The following is a 23,261-nucleotide window of genomic DNA, read 5'->3' as shown; positions in this document are numbered from 1 at the left end:
GAGTTGAGGCAATAGTGCAATATTTATAGCCTAGCCAATACCCTTTGCGTCGACACGCATGCGGAAAACAAGATAAGCTGAGGCATGACTGAGTTGGACAGAAAGAAGATTGCACAGGGAGATACCAGTTGTCTGACAATCTGAGCCTATTGGTAGAGCAGACCATGCTGATTTCACCAGTAACTTGCTGGTACAGGCACCAGAACATGGTAGGAAGGTATGATCTCTGGTGTGGTAGTGCTGTTGCCAAGCCAACTACCGAGTACAGCTGCTCAACAGTGCCTTAACTGTACTTGTCCATATTTGCTATAGAGGGAAAGATGCCAAGATCATATTTGCTGCAGTAGGCAGAAAGCTACTGGGCTGGCACTCCTCTTTCAACAGCAGCCATGATTCCAACTTTAGAAGACATTGCATTGCACTGGTCATGGAGCATTGACCTACTGAAACACCATAGCCACCGCCCACCAGTGAGTTCATCTGTATGCAGTCCAGGTCATAGGCTCATAGGAGCTGCTGCTGCCTTGTCATTGCGCTGGGCTAGACGACGCCCCCCAATTGTCGACAATCATGGTCGCCGTCGCCCTTTTCTCAACCGATGATTCCCGCGACAATCCGTGAGCTAGGGCTAGTGATCAGATGGACCTTACGGGTGATGAACCTGTGCCGGAAAGGAGCGGCTGGAGTTCGTCGGCATGGCGGAAGAAGAAGGCTGATGGATATCCATCCTTGAGGCCCATTGGTGATGTCTGGATGACAATCTTTTGTCAGGCATGGGTGTTTGCTTCCCCATCATTTGACCTGCAGACAGTAAGTAGTGTTTCACACCCTGCAGTGCAGGGAATTCCAGAACTGGCCCCAGATCACTGAACTCATCATCCTCATCAGTTCCTTTCCTACACCCCTCTCATCTCTTTGACGCAACGCCATCCGTTTTGTCGCGCTTTTCCGGATTCCAGAGAGCAATGTGACAAAATACAACCCATAGAGTGGTAGCTGCTTCAGCTGAAAGCTGAGATATCATATCCATGCATGTTAGGTGCAGAGGGGCAGATGCATCATCCAGGATCTACAGATGTGACCATGAATAATTGGGATGCATTCTGTTACTCCAGTAAGTCAAGCCTCTTGGTAAGAGTGATTCTCTTGCTTTTTACTGAGAAAGACCGATGGTATCAGTAGAACTTGGTAAGAGTGCACTCTTCAGGCTCACCTAAAAACAGTTTCACGAGAGAATAAACTGAAGGCAACGGCAATCTTTGGTGTTCTAATCTGGCATTTCATAGCCATGAGCTCTTTAGTTGTGCAGACTGTTTAATACTGCTGACAATCCAGTGAGATCCACAACAAGCCTTGGAAACTTCAAGTGATTTAATCGTCTAAAAAAACAGAGAAAAAAGACTGCAAGGAATATTTCCGGTTTTGCAAACTTGTGACCGATTCAGCTCCATGGAAATGGAACCAGTGAACATGTTGAAACTGCCTCAATACATCACGAGAAGAAGAAAATTCAAGCAACGCAGCCGTTTAAACACAGATTGGAGCACTTAAAATTGCTGAAGATTTACACCTTAACAAAACAGCTAACGCTTGGCATGCGTGGGTCAATTACATCCAGAAGCACAGTAAAATGCAACTGATGAAAAAACACTGCTTTATTAAGTCAACAACAAAGAAAAGCATTAGATGGTCCTTGTGTCGGAGGAGAAAAATAATTCAACAGCCATAGGATCAAGTCGCTGTTCAACTCGTACAGCATATTGCCAAAAGTCTACTTTCAACTTTCTTAACCTGAGAATTTACGTCCTGTCATCTTCTCGGATTCATATATTATGTGATTGATAAGGCCCCGTGCCGCACTGCATAGCAAGATATAATTTCATGATGTATGTTCCAACGAGAATAAAAAGGTAAGTCAGCCAAAAATTGAAGGTGCCCACGGAGCAGTAACTTACTCATCCTTCATTTTCTGTATCTTCTCTGGATCAGTTTCATGCATGTTTTTCTTGAACTGTTGCCTCACCATGGAAACAAGAAGCCCTGTGTTATGTTGCTGGGTCATAAAATACAACTCAGTCAAACATGCACCTTCATAAAGTTACACAAATATGCCATAACTCAAAGGTAAATAGGACTTATTAGTTCTAATTTGTGATGGCCTTTTATTCTACTGTAGATCTGGTTCTCCATCTTGTAAATGAAAAAACACAATTTGCATATTCCAGGTGCAACGTATTTTACGAACATCAGTATAAAGGGCCTGAAAATAATAAGCCCTCTTATACATGTTATGCTGCCAAAGAACGTTGATTCTTTGGAGCAGTTTTCATTGAAAAAAAAACAAGGTGAAGTAATTCAAAATCTATGTACAGATGCTTAAGTGACACATGAACTGATGATGGAGCGACCAGACTGTTTCTCCTGGAACACTCTCGGGTTAAAGATACTTGAGGAGAACAGAGCAAGCTGAGTGTGTGCTAAGAAATATTATGTACTTCAAGATAATAAGATAGTTCAAACGAAAGTATGCTTACCTGACTACCGATGAACTTAGCCCTCCTTAAGCATTCGCGGTATAACTACAGCATAACAAAAAGAGCTTATAAGTACTGATAACATTTTCTCCTCAAATGCCATCATCTATTTATTATTTTGTGTGACCAATTTTGATGATGATGAAGAACTAGGTGCACGAGAGTACTAGACATGATTTGCAAAAGCTGAAGCTAAAAGGGTAGACTTAACTGATAGAGCTACCCTGACTACAGAAATGAAATTTCAGAACTTACTACTCATTACCATCACCATGTACAGGTCATGATGGGGGTAATTTGTCTATTAGAAAGGTGTGATAGGATCCTTACTCTAAGCGCATTGTCGGCAAGTTCTGGAGGTAAAGCTTTCTGAAGTGAAGGCATTTTCCTTTACTCTGAAATGGTCAATCAACAAAGTCGGTTACTTAAACATGTAAATCTCAAACATTTATTATTCGCCTACAGCAATTAAGGAACAACAAGCCAGACAATGTTTTCATTACAAAAAGGTTTAAGGCACACACACCAGTACAACATACTACAACAGAAAAGAGTATTGATAAAAAATACCAATATGCACAGAAAAGCTATATATCAACAACTAAAAAGAAACAAAGGGAACAAAACCATATCCAAAAATGTGATACAACCTTACAATCACACCAAGGACCATGGTCCAAGCAGTAAGAGACTGCATGAAAGTACCAGCTTCCCAAAGCAAGGACCATCCAAACAGTAAACGGGCCTGAATTGCCCCTTCATTGACCAATATAGCACAACATCTATAAAATCATTTGGGCCTTGGGCTGCTACCCAAGAGGGCAAAGAGCAAAACTACAAGGCCTTGTGAACACCCATTCAAGAAGATGCCTTTCTTTTACAAGCAATTTCTACTAAACTGTGGACACTGCAAATTCACCAGTAATTATGAACTACTGATCCAGTCATTTCATGGAGAATCAAAAAGAGAGGGTGGGTTATTTGGGGCTTCTTTGGTTATCAGGGAGGAGAACCCTCTCCCACCATGGGGGAGATCTCCTCAACCAGGGGAAATCCCTGTCGTTATTTGGGCAACAAGTGGGAAGGGGGAAATTCCAGGCAGAAAGTTATCAGAAATATTGGGAAAATGATCAAAACAAAACATAATGTTTGGACAACTAATTGCAGTACACTGTTAAATTCTTCAGTATATCCAGAGGGAGAAGAAACATAAAGTCACACAAGCAAGACAGTGTCAGGAAAATAAAGGCATAATAAAAAAAGAAAGAGACCTAATTGGCGAGAACTTCTACTTGGCAAGAACTAATGCTGGGGAAAAACAGGAACTGGTATAACCTCTACTCTGTGAGAAAGCTGTGATCAAACTTCACATATTATTATGTATCCATGGTATGATGCAGACTACTCATGTTAAATCCTAAGGAACTGGGAGTACTAGGCTCAGTGGCTCCAGGGGCTAAGTTACAGGCGGACTGCAGTGCCCACACACACAAAGCAAGTGGCAATTGAATCATGTAAATGCATTAGAGTTTATATCATTGTGCTACATGTATAAATAACTCTAGGATAAAATCGGAATATATAGCAATTCGATGCACATAGATGAAGTAATTTGCTCTAGCTGTTTGAGGAAAGCAATTCAGTGCACATAGATGCAGCAATTGGCTCTAGCTGTTACAGGAATCAGTAAAATATGACAAGGGTTTGGATGCAACCAGTTTGTGCCATGATTAGCAATGGTTTTCTCAGAAGTTGACCCCCAAGATGCAGAGCTGCAGATCAATTGCCATCAAGAAAGAGGGTTTGGAAACTGAACCTACACATGTACAACAGATCTGTGGACAACTCGGTTGAACTAGAATGCGGAGCCATCAAAGCTTGCTAAATGGGCTGGCTGTTTGAGGAAAGCAATTCAGTGCACATAGATGCAGCAACTTGCTCTGACTGTTTCAGGAATCAGTAATATACGACAAGCAATGTTTTTATGGCGTAACACATTTTATGGCGACCGACCCCCTTCATAACATTATAACGCTTACAACCTAACTTTGGGTTTGTCTAGGTCTCAGTCGACTTAGACTTTGCGAAGTCTAAGTCGACTTAGACTTTGCGAAATCTAAGTCGACTGACGTCATCTCTAAACCAGTCGCACGTTAATTTCTGTTCGCTTGGCTGGAGTTCGCATTCCCTGTTGGCCTGCGTTGGCCTGTGTTGCCTCACCACGTGGGCTGTTGTTGGGCTGTATTGTTTTTTTCCTTTTTTATTTATGCTTTTTACTGGATCGCTAGAACATTGTCCCATTAGGTGTATTGCTATACAGCACAATGTAGTTCGTATTTTTTTACACTAGCGTTGCTAATGCTCTGTTCCTTCTTTTCTTTTCATCTAGTTATTTTTTCCTTTAACTCCGCCTATGTTGTCTCAACATAGCCGGTCCCAAGCCCGGGTAAAGGAGGAGGGTTGTGATAGGCTTGGCGAGCCAACGTAAAAACTCAGCCACTCTTATGAAGATGAAACCCAAAAGATTTTCGTTGGGGCGTAACCCTCTCAGCGACGCGCTACATCGGAACCCGGGTGTGGTGGAAAATGGGCAAGGGCCGGGCCGTCACCCCCAAGGTGGCGCGCTGTATTTTGATCCGGATACGGTGGCAAGTGAGCGAGGATCGGGTCGTCGCATCCTTAGTGGCGCGCTACATCGGCGCCTGGATGTAGTGGAAAATGGGCAAGGGTCTTCGCATTTGACTCGACGAGTGCGAAGGGTAAGGAAGCTAGCCGAGCCTAGGAGGATTCGCTTAGGTAGCTGGAACGTAGGGTCTCTGACAGGGAAGCTTCGGGAGCTAGTTGATGCAGCGGTGAGGAGAGGTGTTGATATCCTTTGCGTCCAAGAAACCAAATGGAGAGGACAGAAGGCGAAGGAGGTGGAGGATACCGGCTTCAAGCTGTGGTACACAGGGACGGCTGCAAACAGAAATGGCGTAGGCATCTTGATCAACAAGAGCCTCAAGTATGGAGTGGTAGACGTCAAGAGACGTGGGGACCGGATTATCCTGGTCAAGCTGGTAGTTGAGGACTTGGTTCTCAATGTTATCAGCGCGTATGCCCCGCAAGTAGGCCACAATGAGAACACCAAGAGGGAGTTCTGGGAAGGCCTGGAAGACATGGTTAGGAGTGTACCGATTGGTGAGAAGCTCTTCATAGGAGGAGACCTCAATGGCCACGTGGGTACATCTAACACAGGTTTTGAAGGGGCGCATGGGGGCTTTGGCTATGGCATCAGGAATCAAGAAGGAGAAGATGTCTTAAGCTTTGCTCTAGCCTACAACATGATTGTAGCTAACACCCTCTTTAGAAAGAGAGAATCACATCTGGTGACTTTAGTAGTGGCCAACACTCTAGCCAGATTGATTTCATCCTCTCGAGAAGAGAAGATAGGCGTGCGTGCCTAGACTGTAAGGTGATACCTGGAGAGAGTGTTGTACCCCAGCATAAGCTGGTGGTTGCTGACTTCCGCTTTCGGATTCGTGTCCAGCGGGATAAGCGTGCCAAAGTCGCTAGAACGAAGTGGTGGAAGCTCAAGGGGGAGGTAGCTCAGGTGTTCAAGGAGAGGGTCATTAAGGAGGGCCCTTGGGAGGAAGGAGGGGATGCGGACAATGTGTGGATGAAGATGGCGACTTGCATTCGTAAGGTGGCCTCGGAGGAGTTTGGAGTGTCCAGGGGAAGGAGAAGCGAAGATAAGGATACCTGGTGGTGGAATGATGATGTCCAGAAGGCGATTAAAGAGAAGAAAGATTGCTTCAGACGCCTATACCTGGATAGGAGTGCAGACAACATAGAGAAGTACAAGATGGCGAAGAAGGCCGCAAAGCGAGCTGTTGGTGAAGCAAGGGGTCGGGCATATGAGGACCTCTACCAACGGTTAGGCACGAAGGAAGGTGAAAGGGACATCTATAAGATGGCCAAGATCCGAGAGAGGAAGACGAGGGATATTGGCCAAGTCAAATGCATCAAGGACGGAGCAGGCCAACTCTTGGTGAAGGACGAGGAGATTAAGCATAGATGGCGGGAGTACTTCGACAAGCTGTTCAATGGGGAGAATGAGAGTTCTACCATTGAACTGGACGACTCCTTTGATGAGACCAGCATGCGTTTTGTGCGGCGAATCCAGGAGTCTGAGGTGAAGGAGGCTTTAAAAAGGATGAAAGGAGGCAAGGCGATGGGCCCTGATTGTATCCCCATTGAGGTGTGGAAAGGTCTCGGGGACATAGCGATAGTATGGCTAACCAAGCTTTTCAACCTCATTTTTCGGGCAAACAAGATGCCAGAAGAATGGAGACGGAGTATATTAGTACCAATCTTCAAGAACAAGGGGGATGTTCAGAGTTGTACTAATTACCGTGGAATTAAGCTGATGAGCCATACAATGAAGCTATGGGAGAGAGTCATTGAGCACCGCTTAAGAAGAATGACAAGCGTGACCAAAAATCAGTTTGGTTTCATGCCTGGGAGGTCGACCATGGAAGCCATTTTCTTGGTACGACAACTTATGGAGAGATATAGGGAGCAAAAGAAGGACTTGCATATGGTGTTCATTGACTTGGAGAAGGCCTATGATAAGATACCGCGGAATGTCATGTGGTGGGCCTTGGAGAAACACAAAGTCCCAGCAAAGTACATTACCCTCATCAAGGACATGTACGATAATGTTGTGACAAGTGTTCGAACAAGTGATGTCGACACTGATGACTTCCCGATTAAGATAGGACTGCATCAGGGGTCAGCTTTGAGCCCTTATCTTTTTGCATTGGTGATGGATGAGGTCACAAGGGATATACAAGGAGATATCCCATGGTGTATGCTCTTTGCGGATGATGTGGTGCTAGTTGACGATAGTCGGACGGGGGTAAATAGGAAGTTAGAGTTATGGAGACAAACCTTGGAATCGAAAGGGTTTAGGCTTAGTAGAACTAAAACCGAGTACATGATGTGCGGTTTCAGTACTACTAGGTGTGAGGAGGAGGTTAGCCTTGATGGCCAGGTGGTACCTCAGAAGGACACCTTTCGGTATTTGGGGTCAATGTTGCAGGAGGATGGGGGTATTGATGAAGATGTGAACCATCGAATCAAAGCCGGATGGATGAAGTGGCGCCAAGCTTCTGGCATTCTCTGTGACAAGAGAGTGCCACAAAAGCTAAAAGGCAAGTTCTACAGGACGGCGGTTCGACCCGCAATGTTGTATGGCGCGGAGTGTTGGCCGACTAAAAGGCGACATGTTCAACAGTTAGGTGTGGCGGAGATGCGTATGTTGAGATGGATGTGTGGCCACACGAGGAAGGATCGAGTCCGGAATGATGATATACGAGATAGAGTTGGGGTAGCACCAATTGAAGAGAAGCTTGTCCAACATCGTCTGAGATGGTTTGGGCATATTCAGCGCAGGCCTCCAGAAGCTCCGGTGCATAGTGGACGGCTAAAGCATGCGGAGAATGTCAAGAGAGGGCGGGTAGACCGAATTTGACATGGGAGGAGTCTGTTAAGAGAGACCTGAAGGATTGGAGTATCACCAAAGAGCTAGCTATGGACAGGGGTGCGTGGAAGCTTGCTATCCATGTGTCAGAGCCATGAGTTGGTTGCGAGATCTTATGGGTTTCACCTCTAGCCTACCCCAACTTGTTTGGGACTAAAGGCTTTGTTGTTGTTGTTGTTGTTGTTAGTTATTTTTTTCCTTTATTTATCATTTTTTAAAATATTGTTTTTATTTTTAAATGATAAAGAAATCTTTAATGTAACAAAGAAAATAAATAGCAAAACAAACAAAATGAAAATAAGAAGACAGTTTAGTTGCCTGTGATCGACAGATAAGCAACTATATGCGTCCGACTAATGTGCACATGTCTATCATTTTTGTTCTCTTTTTTTGCGTGGTGTCTAGATTTCCGTTCTATGTCCTGGGTTTTCTAATTTTTCCTGTTGTTTGTTCAATGTTTTTATTATATTTCATTTTTAGTTGCATGTTCACCGAAAAAAGGAAGCACATTTTTGCATTCGTCGTTATACTTCAGAAAAAGTGTTTGTACATTTCAAAAATGTCCATCGTGTATTGATAAAATAGTTGTGTAATTATAAAAATATTGAAAAAGATTTAAAAATATTCACCATATATTTTTAAAATATAAAAATGTATTTTTAAAATATTCAATGTGTATTTGAAAAGAAAATGAAGGTGTAGGGAGCAGCTAGTTGCTGGTACTTGTATCCCTTGTTGTGGGTCATGTTACACCATGTAGTTAGAGTTGAGATATGGCGTAATAGTTTTTTCATAAAAATTTGTCAGAACGCCACTAAGTTGCAGTCGTGTTGAAAGAATGCACTTGCAGCTAGGATGCACACTTGAAGTTGCATTCCTAGTGTATGACATGCAATTGGCCTACCCCCTCTCCCGCTGCCCCCATCCGACAAAACAAAGTCCAGTTGCAACCAATGTTGGGGGACATGCAGTTGTGGTCCGGTGCGACCCTTGCAGTTGCGGGGCTGTTGTCGGGCTTGCAACTGGCCCGCCCCCTCGACAGAACAAAAAAGTCCAGTTGCAGTCGGGTTACAAGACATGTAGTTGCACTCAAGTGCGACACCTGCAGTTGCATGCCTAGTGTCAGACATGCAACTGACCCGCCCCCTCTCCCGCCGCCCCCTCCGACAAAACAAAGGTCTAGTTGCAACCATGTTGGGGGACATGTAGTTGCGGTCGGTTGCGGCGCTTGTAGTTGCGGGGCTGTTGTCGGGCTTGCAACTGGCCCGCCCCCTCCGACAGAATAAAAAAGTCCAGTTGTGGTCGGGTTACAAGACATGTAGTTGCGGTCAGGTGCGACACTTGCAGTTGCATTCCTAGTGTCGGACATGCAACTGGCCCGCCCCCTCTCTCGCCGTCGCCTTCGAGAAAACAAAGGTCCAATTGCAACCATGTTGGGGGACATGCAGTTGCGGGCGGGTGTGGCTCTTGCAGTTGCGGGGATGTTGTCGGGTTTGCAACTGGCCCGCCCCCTCTACCGGCGCCCCTTTCGACAGAACAAAAAAGCTCAGTGGCGGTAGGGGTAGAAGACATGTAGTTGCGGTCGGTGCGACACTTACAGTTGCATGCCTAGTGTCGGACATGCAACTGCCCCCCTCTCCCGCCGCCCCCTCCGACAAAATAAAGGCCCAGTTGCAACCATGTTGGGGACATTGCAGTTGTGGTCGGGTGCGGCACTTGCAATTGGGGGGCTGTTGTCGGGCTTGCAACTGGCCCGCCCCCTCTAGCGACGCCCCCTTCGACAGAACAAAAAAGTCCAGTTGTGGCCGGGTTACAAGACATGCAGTCGCGGTCGGGTGCGACACTTGCTGTTGCATTCCTAGTGTCGGACATGCAACTGGCCCGCCCCCTTCGACCAAACAAAGGTCCAGTTGCAATCATGTTGGGGGACCTGCAATTGCAGTCAAGCGCGACACTTGCAGTTGCATGCCTAGTCTCAGATATGCAACTGCCCCCTCTCCCGTCGCTCATCTAAAACAAATGTTAGTTGCATTCATTTGATTAGACATGCAATTGCACTCGAATTGCAGTTGCATGCCTAGTGTTAGACATGCAACTGCGTGTCTCTCTAGCCGTCCTCCGATAAAACAAAGTTAGTTGCAGTCGAGGGCGACACTTGCAGTTGCATGCCTAGTATCAGACAGACAACTTCACCATTTCTCACAGCCCACCACCGAAGAACACCAGGTGACCCTTCCTCAGATTGTTGTCTGCAACAAAGCTTCTCCACCATCTTCCATATATTGCACTTTGTTGAGGACCCTCACTTTGCACTATACGATCTTGAACTGGCCTCAAAATGTGAGATTCTCTCCCTTTACCGTTGTTGGAACGACCATTTTTGTTACATTTTACAACCTATTTTGTTGAAGACACACAAAAAAGTAAAAACTATATCATGACAAATAACTTAAAAATAAAATAAAAAGATAAAAAATAAAAAATAGATTTGCTGAGTTAGCGCTACATTTTTAAACTCCCATACGTAGATGCCAAAACCGTTACACTTACTCTTATGGTTGCAACGGTTCAAGCATACTTCATACGCCATCTCTTGAGCGCATAAAATAACAAAAAATAGGGATATTGACAGACATGCAACTACCCCATCCCGACAAGACATTAGATAGTTGCATGCCTAGTGGTAGACATGCAATTGCGTACCAACTACCCCCTCCCCTGATGAAACACCATATAGTTACAGTCGGGTTGAAGACGTATAGTTGTAATCGAGGCGGCTTGTCGTTGCATGTTTAGTGATAGACATGAAACTATGCCCCTCACCCCTGACAAAACACCACTGAGTTGCAGTCGCATTGAAGACATGCAACTACAGTAGGGTGCAATTGAGCAACCACAAATTTCAAAATAAAACTATTTTTAATAAAAAACATTTAAAACAAAATTACAAAAATGTTTAATTTTTTAATAAAACAAAAAATAAAATGAAAATGCAGTTGAGACAAATAATCAACGCGACAAGGAACACGGGCAAAAAATATTAAACAAATAATCAATGCAGTCACATATGGATGGATATACATGTAGCTGATAGTATGATTTTAAAAATGAAAAAAATAAATGTGAACAATTAAGAATTAATAAAATAAAAAATGAAAATGAAAAAACACACAAACATACTTCAAAGAAAGAATTATGAGAGAAAAGAGAACAAGAAAAGAATGAGAAGAATGGAAATAAGTAATAATTTTAGAAGAAGCAACAAAAATAAAATTCAAAAGGAAAACTATCCTTGAAATCCAAAATGAATTGGCTCAAGCCATTTTGAAAAAAAATAAACAATATTGCGACCGGAAAAAGGAAATGCAACATAAATTTGCACCAATCTTGACACATAGATTAAATGGTTTATCATATAACCAAATCTTATATGAGCAAACCTTGACATACATCATGGAGGAAAATAAAAAAACATGGAGAGAAATTAAGAGTGTGCATTGATCATGACATGCTAAAAGATATAGGGAAAGACACTGAGCGTGGAGGACACACATGCTAGTCTAGTAGAAAAAATGAGAAAAAACAAGACAACACGCTTCCTCTTTGCACTTTGCACGGTCTATTTCTAACAACAGCCCAACAAATAAACAAAAAGAAACAGGCTAGACGCATCATCCTAACAGGCCAATTTAAACCTGACAAGCAGCTAGCATAAAAGATATTCAATGGAGGCACCGACTGAGACTTGGATAGAAATCAGTCGACTGATTTTTAGTCCCTCCGCCTAACTTTATATTTATAACGCCACCTTAAAAACATTGCTATCATACAAAGTTAGGTCATTGACAAGGGTTTGGATGCAACCAGTTTGTGTCATGATTAGTGATGGTTTTTCTGAGAAGTTGTCCCCCAAGATGCAAAGCTGCAGATCAATTGCCATCAAGAGGATTTGGCAACTGAACCTACAACAGCTACAACAGATCTGTGGACAACTCGGTTGCCTTCTGAACATAATTTGTTGAACCCGACTCCGGAACCATCAAAGCTTGCTAAATGGGATGTAATGATGTATGGTGGCCTACCTACCCTGCCAAGGTTTAGCAAAGATACATCTATGCACGAAGTTCATCCAGACGGAAATGGAGAAGGGGGTGCAGTGGTGGCACGGCCTCACTCGTGGCTGCTTAACAGGGTGATGGTCAACTAAACATGGGCATTGCTGAGGAAGAAATGCAGTCAGTGGGGACAAGATGCTCCCATCCCCGGCAGCGGGGAGGGCATCAAGAAACCAGCCAAGCAGGAGGAGACTCGGCTAGCCTTCGCAGGTCTGGGGGCAGCAAGCTCGTTGGTGAGAGATGGCCGTGAGCGCGTCGGCGTAGAGAGTAGGCAGAGGAGGAGAAGGGAGACGCGGCTGTCGCCGTCGCCGTCGCTGGGGGGAGGTGTAGTTGCTCGGAGCTCGGTCGCCGGATCAAACCTGGCGAGATCAGTCGGATCAACCTCTAGGTTTCCAACCATTCCGGTAGGATCACGCCACAACGATCCAGTAGATGGAGGGGGGAAGAGGAGAGAGGAACTCGAGGTGGAGAGTACCCGCGGGACTCAGGGAGAGGGTTCGGTGACACAATGCTTAAGGGCGCCAGTGTACCTGGGGTTCTCGTAGCGGCCGACGGCGGGGAGGCGGCGGCGGCGGCGGCGGCGGCGACCTCTGGAGCGGTGTGGGAGCGACTGCTACGTCGATGCAAAGGATATCTCCGGCTGGTACTTTGCCCATGGGCCTGTTCGCTATTGGGTTGGGCTTATTCTGTGGCTTAGTTTCTTGAGGAAAGTATCGTTTTCCCCTGAAATCCTCTGCAATGGACCAATTTCCCCCTCAACTCTAATACTGGATCAATCAGCCCCTCAAATTTGTAAAACCGGATCAATTCTCCCCTAAAGTGGTTTCAGACTTGATTTGAAGTGGTTTTGACCCATACCATGCATTTCTCTGGATTGACGGTGCACTTCGCTTCATAACAGTTGGGTGGAGATGACTGCTTCAGTGCGTCGAGCTCGCCTCCGTGGCCGGCATGCTCGCCGCTCGTCGCCTTCTTGGTCTCCACTAGGCTGCTGCTGATGTACCCCTGCTCGATACCTACAACGACGCTGATGCTCCTCAAGAAGCTGTCCGCCATCGTGCCGCTGCTCAGGTCCGACCGTCCGCAAGGGAACCGCTCTATGTGCCTCGCACCACCCGGACCGGTGCCCCGCTTGGCCGCCGTAGAAGATGAGGTGCATCAGCACCGTGGACGCGCGCATCCGGCCGCCCGCGATCACGCCCTTGCGCTAGGCCTGCATCCTCTTCCTCCGGCAAGCGGCGATGGTGTTCGAGGTGGCAGCCTTGCGGGCATCATTTTGATGAGCGTCTCTAGCGTGTCGGGGCTGTTGGACGATGGCGGCGACGAGATCTTGTCGGCTCCGAGATCTGTCATAGGCTGTTGCGGTGGAGACGGCTCGGGGCCCCGGTGCCGGCCGCATTTCTCGCCGGTCCGCGTGGCCGCGTTCGCGTTCGCCCCAGCGCCGCTGCGCGCGGCGGCCACCCAGTACTGGTCGAGGTCGAAGGAGCTCTAGTTCTTGCGCCGGCCGTGAGCCTTGCTAATGGCCGCTTTGGGCAGCTTGTTCTCGTTCCCGGCCTGGCAGCTCGAGGTGGAGGAGGACGAGGATGAGCAGGCGAAGGCGTCGCGCGGGTAGGCTGGCGCGGGAAGGAGGCGGAGCAGCTCGGAGCCCTTGAGCACGTACTGGGCACCGCTGGTAGGTGCACGGGATTGTCGGCGGTGAGTCGTGCCAGACGTAGCCGGTCTTGTAACTCTGCTTGGAGGACCAGGAGTAGTAGGCGCCCACCATGCCAGCGCCCCGGAGCACGGTCAGCCTAGTCAACGAGTTCAGTCAACGAGAAGTGCACGGTCTGGGTCCAAACCACTCAAAATCAAGTCCAAAACCACCATAGGGGGAAATTGGTCCGGTTTTAAAGATTTGAGGGGCTGATTGATCCGATATTAGAATTGAGGGGGAAACTGGTCCATTAGAAAGGATTTCAGGGGGAAAATGATACTTTCCTCTAGTTTCTTTTTGAGGGATTAATAATTCCGTGGCTTAGTGACCATCCCATAAAGCCCATGTAATAATGCCAGGACTGCGGACGTTTGGTTCCTGGGTGCATATACACCCAGGAATTACCACTCAAAAAAAAAGGAATTGAAAAAATAATAATTACTGTATAAGAAAAGTCAAGAAGTTTAGAAGTACTTTTGAAATAAACTTGGCTTTCTTTTACACCATATGCAATTTTCGTAAACCAAAACCCAGCTGACTTCTGGGCAAAAAACAGAAACTATTGCTATATACAAGACACTATTCACACTATTTTAACCGAATTTTTGTTTTTTTCGCCATGAAGTCAAAGTTGGGTTTTAGTTGACGGAAAACTACATACTAGTGCAAAAGAAAGGTAAGTTACTTCTGGCCTTTTTTTAATTTCTTTATAATTATTTAAAAAAATCAATTCATGGGTGTATATACGCCCAGGAACCAAGGGGTATTCCCTTTTCAGCCTCAAATCCATCTCAATAGACCAAAAACCATATAATTTACACCATTGCCTTAAAAAAATATAACTTACACCAAATAAACGTGTCAAAACCAGATTAGTCAAACCCCTGAGTGGTTTCATATCCTATAGATAGACGGTTTTGGTTTTGGCTAACTTGTCAAATATCGATTGGCTGATGTGGCAAGTGCATAACCGCACCGAATTCTCATTTTCTTATCCCATTCCCAAGAAACCTAGCGCCCAAAATTCTCGATTCAAAAGAACCTAGCGCCCAAAATTCTCTAGGATCTCATCATGGAGGAATCCTAGGATACTGATTCCTTTCCCGGGATTGATGGCGAACCACCAGTCGGCCATTGTGTCGAGGGACTTTTCATCAATCCTAACAGTGACAAGGGGGGGTATGTGGAATTTGTAATCGAGGGGATGTCACATCAGGAGACCGGTCACAGAGACACACAATTTTATCTAGGTTCATACCGCCGATGAGGGTAAAACCCCTACTTCTTGCCTTGCTCTTTTCTTGTATATATGGAGAATACAAGAGATTAGAATGTCGGGAGAGGAACTCGGTGAGTCAAGGAGACTCGATGAGTTGTGATGGTGGAGATTCGACCGTTAAGCGTCGAAATCCTTCTATGTGGTATCGCCTGGACTATGGCGTGGGATAAAAAGTCTCTCACTCTATGATGCCACTAGGGCCCCTTATACAACACAAGTTATGAAAGGCTTTCATGTCGTTGCGTGGGGGTGTGCATGGATATGAGTCTAGACCTGGTGTTGGTTTACAACATGTCTACGAGAATTTTCCTTCCTTGTAGAGCATTTTCCAGACTCCCTTTGTGTTGTGCGATGGTAAGCCTCCTCCTGAGGCGATGGCAATCCTTCTGGTGTTGGTGGGGTGTCCTGGGCTTTATGGGGCCCATCTTAATTAGCATCGAAGGTAGGCATGGTGATAGTTGATTTGACTATCATCAACGAGCTCCCCAATCAGTACTCGTGTAATAGAACAAGGTTCGTGAGTAAGATTGATGTAAATACACATGGATTTTGTCGTCTTATTTTCTTGATTGCATGCAGTAGAACTTCCTCCCTTCATGTTTTGTTCTGATGCAGATATTCCTTTGATAGCATGCACGCAAAGAGTTTTTGTATATGCCTTTATGCCGAGTATCCTTCATGTGCCCACAAGCGGAAGGGTTGGTGTAGGCGCCTTGTGTCGAATGATCTCCATATGTCGATAAGAAAAGACTCGATGTGGATGCCTTTGTCGAGAAAGGTGTTTAGAAGTGTGTGTTGCTTGTCCATGAGCTATAAATAACCTTTTTCCTCTGCGAAGAGGTTTTTAGTCCAGGGTGGCCTTGGTTGTTGAGTTCCCGAGGAATCCTTATAAGTGGGGCTACACGTGCCTTAATCGGGGTACGCTAACGTGACGGGCCATGATGATTACGAGTGCTGATGTCAAGAGGTGTCTCAAGATGCATTTGGCGTGACGAGTCACTCTGACTTCTCTTCTCGTGAGATGATTTAGTATCCTGGTCACTTTATGTGTATTCCTTTGGAGGCAGCAATTCCACTTAGATCTTTACCCATGTTCTTTAAATGTCTTCCAAATTCCTTCATCCCCCAGATCTAATGCACCTTGATAGTCAGTTGACCTTCTTGTTCTTTGGTGGTTGGCTCTCTGCCTTGCCTTCATGGAACAATTGGTGTGAATGTTCTTGCTATGGACTTTCTTCTTACTGTGATGGCCATGTCACTGCCTTCTCCTTCCATTACACCATTACATATCTTCGATGACATTGGAGCATCTCTTTGGGTGCGACCTTCTTCCCGGAGACATGCACTTTCGTGCTCCTTCTTGGGGCGAGAAGGGGGGGGGATGATCTATGGTGATGGGGTTATGTACCTAGGGTAGGGTCATGGACTTGATCCAAGTAACTTACCCTAGGACATCCTTAGAAGAGGTCGCCTTCCAGTCGACCAACGAGGATTCACTCGACTGGCCTGAAGGACTCGACCACGAAGACCCACTCGACCATCAGGAGGTCAAGAGGCACTCTGCACTGCAACGGCCTGTAATCAAGTAGACTTTATGATAGTAAAGGCCTTTATGTGGGGCGTTACCAGTAACGCCCCAGACTTAACTCACCTTAAACCCTCTCCTGCGTGGGCTGGCTGGGGTCCTGGCGCACTCTATATAAGCCACCCCCCTCCACAGGCAGAAGGGTTCGGCACCTTGTAGTTCATACACTCATAATCCACTCGACCGCCTCCGGGCTCCGAGACGTAGGGCTGTTACTTCTTCCGAGAAGGGCCTGAACTCGTACATCCTTTGTGCTTACAACCTCTCCATAGCTAGGACCTTGCCTCTCCATACCTACCCCCCACTCTACTGTCAGGCTTAGAACCACGACAGTTGGCGCCCACCGTGGGGCTGGTGTTTTAGCGATTTTGTGGAGAAGTTGCGATTCTTCCGAGTACTTTCATCATGGTGTCTGCTGGAGTTTTGGTCGAGGGTCAAGAGATCCGTCTCGGCACTCTCACCTTCATCGCCGACGACTCCGCATGGCTCCAGGAGGCTCCACTCGACGTAGTTGCGCTCCCCGTCCGCGGCGCGACGCATTTTCGCGCATGTGTCCGCGGCGTTCTGCTGCGGCAACCGTCGACCCAGTATCGGTCGGCTCCTCCATCGTCCACCCTCCCGGTCTCCCGCCAGCGCAAGCGCTCAGGCCGGTCGAGGCTTCAGCGATGGGTGAGTCACGCGATGGCTCGCCAATCGGCCACTACCCAGGTTGCGGCAATCGAGCCCAACGAATCTCTCTACGGCTTGTTCGATCAGTCGACTGGCTCCGTAGAGACTGCATCCGAGTGCGGAAGCAGTGATCCAGCGGCGGAAATCTTGATGGTCGACGGGCCCCACAGCCCTCCTGGCTTCGCCCGTGGTGGTGGAGCAGGTGACGGCGACGACCCTGCACGAGGCTACGAAGAGTACCAGCCCGAGCCACTCGACTCTCTGCAAAGAGAGGAACTTCGCCGCAGGAACGAGGATCCCCTGCGTATTCCCATCGCAGGAGAAACCCCCGAGGCTCGTGCCTTGGAGGAGGCGCGTCTGGCCAATTTGGCCGAGCGCACTCGACTGGAGAACCTTCAGCGAGCACTCGACGAGCGCGCGCGGCAACGAGTTCCCGACACCAGTCGACGTCAACTCTTCCCGCCGACTCAGGTATATCGAACCCCAATTCAGAATTTAGCAGCTGCGGCCCGTATAGCAGAGTCCATCCAGCCTTCGCAGTCGGAAGCTGGCAGAGGTTTGCTGCAGATCAGGGATCTGCTCCGGGCAGCAGGAGATCAGAATTCAGCCGTGTCTCAGTCGCGCAACAGAATTCACAGTCGATCCGTTACTGTGAATACGGTTCAGTCGGCTCACAGCCCCAGATCGCCTCCGCGGCACGAAGGGCGCGAGAATCGGCGAGATCAATATGGCGACAGATTCGACCGAGATGATAGGCGTCGAGTGCCCTATTCCCCTCCGAGGGGTGGGTCTTACGCTCCTCGGCAGCCAGATGATAGGCGTCAGTACAGTACAGGACGTAGGGTTCCAGTTGACCCTAGAGAACCAGGCTTCGACGCGCGGTCCATTATCGTGCAAGGGTTGGTCGACCGGAACAGAGCCCATCGAGGCGCACTCGACAGAGATGTACCCACAAGCAGTCGAGTGCATGTTTCTGGTCCTGAATGTTTCAGCAGAGCTATCAGAGCCGCAGTTATCCCCCCCAATTTCAGGTTGGCAACAGGAGTCAGCAAGTTCACTGGTGAGTCTAAGACTGAAACTTGGCTTGAAGACTACCGAGTGGCAGTTCAGATTGGTGGTGGGAACGACGAGGTGGCCATGAAGCATTTGCCCCTCATGTTGGAAGGTTCTGCCAGGGCATGGTTGACTCAATTACCTCCTAGCAGCATTTACACTTGGGAAGATCTGTCCCGAGTGTTCGTCAGAACATTTGAAGGGACTTGCAAGCGACCAGCTGGATTGACAGAGTTGCAAGTCTGCGTGCAGAAAGCTAATGAGACTCTCAGAGAGTATATTCAGAGGTGGATCACTTTGCACCACACTGTAGAGAATGTGTCCGATCATCAGGCAGTCTGCGCCTTCAAAGACGGCGTCAAGAACAGAGAACTGAGTTTGAAATTTGGTCGAACCGGTGACATGACCTTGAGTCGGATGATGGAGATTGCTACCAAGTACGCCAATGGCGAAGAAGAAGACCGACTCCGAAGCGGCAAGCACAAGCCGAGTCAGTCGGAAAAGGGAAACACCAGTCGGAAACAGAAGCGGAAGGCTGAACCGGCAGCTCCTGGAGAGGCTCTGGCCGTGACTCAAGGAAAGTTTAAGGGGAAACCAAAAGGATCCTGGAACCCCAAGAAGGTAAAGGATAAAGAAGGGAACGACGTGTTGGATATGCCATGTCACATTCACACGAAGAAAGACGAAGAGGGGAATATCATTTACCCAAAGCACACCACTCGCCAATGTCGACTCCTGATCCAGCAGTTTCAGGGAAAACAGTCTAAGGACAAGGAGAAGGAGTCGGACAAGGCTGAAGACAAAGAGGACAGTGAGGGAGGATATCCGCATATCAACTCCACTCTAATGATCTTTGCAGATGTGGAAAGCAGAAGTCGACTGAAAGTGATTAACCGAGAGGTGAACATGGTTGCCCCAGCAAAGGTAAATTATCTGAAGTGGTCTCAAACACCTATCACATTCGACCAATCTGATCACCCGACTCATATTGCCACCCCTGGGAGGCAAGCTTTGGTGGTCGATCCAGTTGTCGAAGGCACTCGACTGACAAAGGTGCTGATGGATGGTGGAAGTGGGCTGAATCTGTTATATGCAGACACATTGAAAGGTATGGGCATTCCGATGTCCCGACTGAGCACTAGTAACATGAGCTTTCATGGAGTTATACCAGGGAAGAAGGCCGAGTCACTCGGCCAGATAGCTTTGGACGTAGTGTTTGGTGATTCGAAGCATTTTCGCAAAGAAAAGTTGACGTTTGAGGTCGTGGATTTTCAAAGTGCATATCATGCCATTTTGGGGAGACCAGCCTATGCACGGTTCATGGCTCGACCATGTTACGTGTACCTCAAATTGAAGATGCCCGGTCCCAAAGGTGTGATCACTGTCACCGGCGATAGGAAAAAGGCAGAGGAGTGCTTTCAGAAGGGCTCCAAGATTGCCGATTCCCAAGTGACAGCGGTCGAGTTTGAAGAATACAAGCAAAACGCAGATCCGAGTGACTTGCTGCGATCCAAGAAGCCCGCCACAGAGTCTGCATTCCAGTCGTCCGGTGAGACGAAGCCTGTCACATTCACCCGACCGACCCCGAAGCAGCTCCAACCCGCATCTCCACAACACTCGACCCAAAATAGGAAGAAGCGCTCATCCAGTTCCTCCGTGAGAACTGGGACATTTTTGCATGGAAGCCCGCTGACATGCCAGGTGTTCCCAGGGGACTGGCTGAGCATCGCCTAAGAGTCGACTCGTCTGCAAAACCAGTCAAAGAGCATCTTCGGCGGTCCGCCGTCCAGAAGATAAAGGCCATCGGTGAAGAAGTGGCTCGACTGTTGGCGGCAGGATTTATCCGAGAGATATACCACTCCGAGTGGCTCGCTAATGTCGTCATGGTTCCTAAGAAGGACAAGTCGCTCCGAATGTGCATTGATTTCAAGCACATCAACCGGGCCTGCCCGAAAGATCACTTTCCTCTCCCTCGCATAGATCAAATTGTTGACTCGACCGCGGGATGCGAGAGGTTGTCTTTTTTAGATGCTTACTCCGGGTACCACCAGATCCGTCTGTACGGGCCCGATGAGGTAAAAACAGCTTTCATCACTCCATTCGGGTGCTTCTGCTATATCACCATGCCATTCAGCCTCAAGAATGCCGGAGCCACATTTATGCGAATGATTCAGAAGTGTCTACTCACTCAAATCAGTCGGAATGTGGAAGCTTATATGGATGATATTGTTGTCAAGTCACGAAAAGGTTCCGACCTGCTCGCTGACCTCGCCGAAACATTTGCCAACCTCAGAAGGTATGATATCAAGCTCAATCCATCAAAGTGCACATTTGGAGTTCCTGGTGGCAAGTTACTCGGTTTTCTCGTTTCCGAACGGGGAATCGACGCTAACCCAGAGAAGATTGGCACTATTCTCCGAATGAAACGCCCTGTGCGAGTGCACGATGTCCAGAAGCTTACTGGATGCTTGGCCACATTAAGTCGATTCATCTCACGACTCGGTGAAAAGGCACTGCCTCTTTACCGACTGATGAAGAAGGCTGACAAGTTCGAGTGGACTCCAAAAGCTGATGCAGCGTTTGCCGAGCTAAAAGCTCTGCTCTCCACCCAGCCGGTGCTTGCTGCTCCAATCAGCAAAGAGCCTCTGTTGCTCTACATCGCAGCCACAGGACAAGTCGTCAGTACTGTGCTAACGGTCGAGCGGGAAGAAGAAGGAAAAGCTCTCAAAGTTCAGCGCCCAGTGTATTATTTGTCTGAAGTCTTGACTCCATCCAAGCAGAGATATCCTCATTATCAGAAGCTTGTGTATGGAATATACATGACCACAAAGAAGGTTGCTCATTATTTCTCTGACCATTCCATCACAGTCGTCAGCGACGCTCCACTATCAGAGATTTTGCACAACAGAGATGCAACTGGTCGAGTGGCCAAATGGGCGATTGAACTTCTTCCCCTTGATATCAAGTTTGAGGCAAAGAAAGCCATTAAGTCCCAGGCGATAGCAGATTTCCTCGCCGAGTGGATTGAACAACAGCAGCCGACTGAAGTTCACTCAGAGCATTGGACCATGTTTTTTGATGGCTCTAAGATGTTGAATGGTTCCGGTGCTGGGGTTGTCCTGGTTTCCCCCAGAGGAGATAAGCTCAGATATGTGCTCCAGATTCACTTTGATTCCTCCAACAATGAGGCAGAATATGAGGCCCTCCTATATGGGTTGCGCATGGCCATTTCACTCGGCGTCCGTCGCCTAATGGTCTATGGCGACTCGGATTTAGTGGTCAATCAGGTGATGAAAGAGTGGGACGTGAGAAGCCCAGCCATGACTGGATACTGCAGTGCAGTGAGGAAGCTGGAAAAGAAGTTCGAGGGGTTGGAGCTCCATCATATACCCCGACTGAAAAATCAAGCAGCTGATGATCTAGCAAAGATAGGTTCCAAGAGAGAAGCCATTCCGAGTGGTGTGTTCTTGGAGCATATACACACTCCGTCAGTCAAAGAAGATCCTTTCACCGAAGAAACTCCACAGCCCAAGAGTGCCACAGATCCGACTGAAGTTGAAGTCCCAGCGGTGGTCGACTTGATCATGGAGGTTTTGGTAGTCATTCCCGACTGGACGATTCCGTATGTCGCATATATCTTGAGGAAAGAGCTTCCGGAGGATGAGGAAGAGGCTCGACAGATCGTCCGTCGATCTAAGGCCTTTACCGTAATCAAAGGACAATTATACAGAGAAAGCGCGACTGGAGTCGGTCAGAAGTGCATAACACCAGAAGAAGGTCGACTCATCCTCAATGATATTCACTCGGGGACCTGTGGTCATCATGCGTCCTCTCGGACCATCGTGGCCAAAGCATACCGAGCCGGATTTTACTGGCCCAAGGCGAATGAGATGGCAAAAGAGATAGTGGATAAGTGTGAGGGATGTCAGTTCTACTCGAATATGTCGCACAAGCCTGCGTCAGCTTTGAAGACCATCCCACTCGTCTGGCCTTTTGCAGTTTGGGGGCTGGACATGGTCGGTCCTTTGAGAACAGGACGAAGCGGTTTCACGCATGTACTGGTGGCAGTCGACAAGTTCACCAAGTGGATCGAGGCTAAACCAATCAAGAGCCTTGACACCGGTACTGCTGTTAGCTTCATCAGGGAACTAATATTCAGATATGGAGTCCCGCACAGCATCATTACGGATAATGGGTCGAACTTTGACTCAGAGGAATTCAGAGCTTTCTGCAACTCCCAGGGCACACGGGTCGACTACGCTTCAGTCGCCCATCCGCAGTCGAATGGACAAGCAGAACGAGCTAATGGACTGATTCTTAAGGGATTGAAGCCTCGACTGATGCGTGATCTCAAACACGCGGCTGGAGCTTGGGTCGATGAACTTCCCTCTGTACTCTGGGGACTGCGGACCACACCTAATCGGTCGACCGGAAGAACTCCATTCTTCTTGGTCTACGGAGCCGAAGCGGTCTTACCAAGTGATCTTCTGCATAATGCTCCCCGAGTCGAAATCTACAACGAAGCAGAAGCTGAACAAGCGCGGCAGGACGCAGTCGACCTTTTAGAGGAAGAAAGGGAGATGGCTCTGATCCGGTCGACCATCTACCAACAAGATCTGCGCCGTTTCCACGCCCGAAATGTGAGAGGTCGAGCCTTCCAGGAAGGAGATTTGGTTCTCCGAGTGGATCAGCACAAACCACACAAGCTTGCTCCTTCTTGGGAAGGCCCCTTCATAGTCACCAAGGTCCTCCACAATGGGGCGTACCGTCTTTACAACGTCGAGCATAATTTCGACGAGCCCCGAGCTT

At 47.7% G+C, this 23,261-nt stretch overlaps 1 protein-coding gene and 1 pseudogene across 1 annotated transcript; both read right to left on the bottom strand.

Moving 5' to 3' along the window:
• Positions 1–1,531: 1,531 nt before the first annotated feature.
• On the bottom strand, positions 1,532–12,868 carry LOC123102539 (uncharacterized). The gene is made up of 5 exons (XM_044523928.1): positions 12,704–12,868; positions 2,865–2,929; positions 2,535–2,579; positions 1,956–2,053; positions 1,532–1,859 (listed from the first exon to the last, which is right to left on the bottom strand). Exons 2-5 carry the CDS (start codon positions 2,916–2,918, stop codon positions 1,787–1,789), a joined length of 270 nt encoding a protein of 89 aa, XP_044379863.1. The 5' UTR covers positions 2,919–2,929; positions 12,704–12,868; the 3' UTR covers positions 1,532–1,786.
• A 130-nt stretch (positions 12,869–12,998) lies between these two features.
• Positions 12,999–15,001, bottom strand: LOC123101243 (protein SOSEKI 5-like; annotated as a pseudogene).
• Positions 15,002–23,261: the final 8,260 nt, after the last annotated feature.

Source organism: Triticum aestivum, chromosome 5A, assembly GCF_018294505.1.
Source record: "Triticum aestivum cultivar Chinese Spring chromosome 5A, IWGSC CS RefSeq v2.1, whole genome shotgun sequence".
NCBI classification, from domain to species: Eukaryota; Viridiplantae; Streptophyta; class Magnoliopsida; order Poales; family Poaceae; genus Triticum; species Triticum aestivum.
Note: the sequence above shows the minus strand (reverse complement) of the source record. Positions and strands in the feature narration are given on the sequence as shown.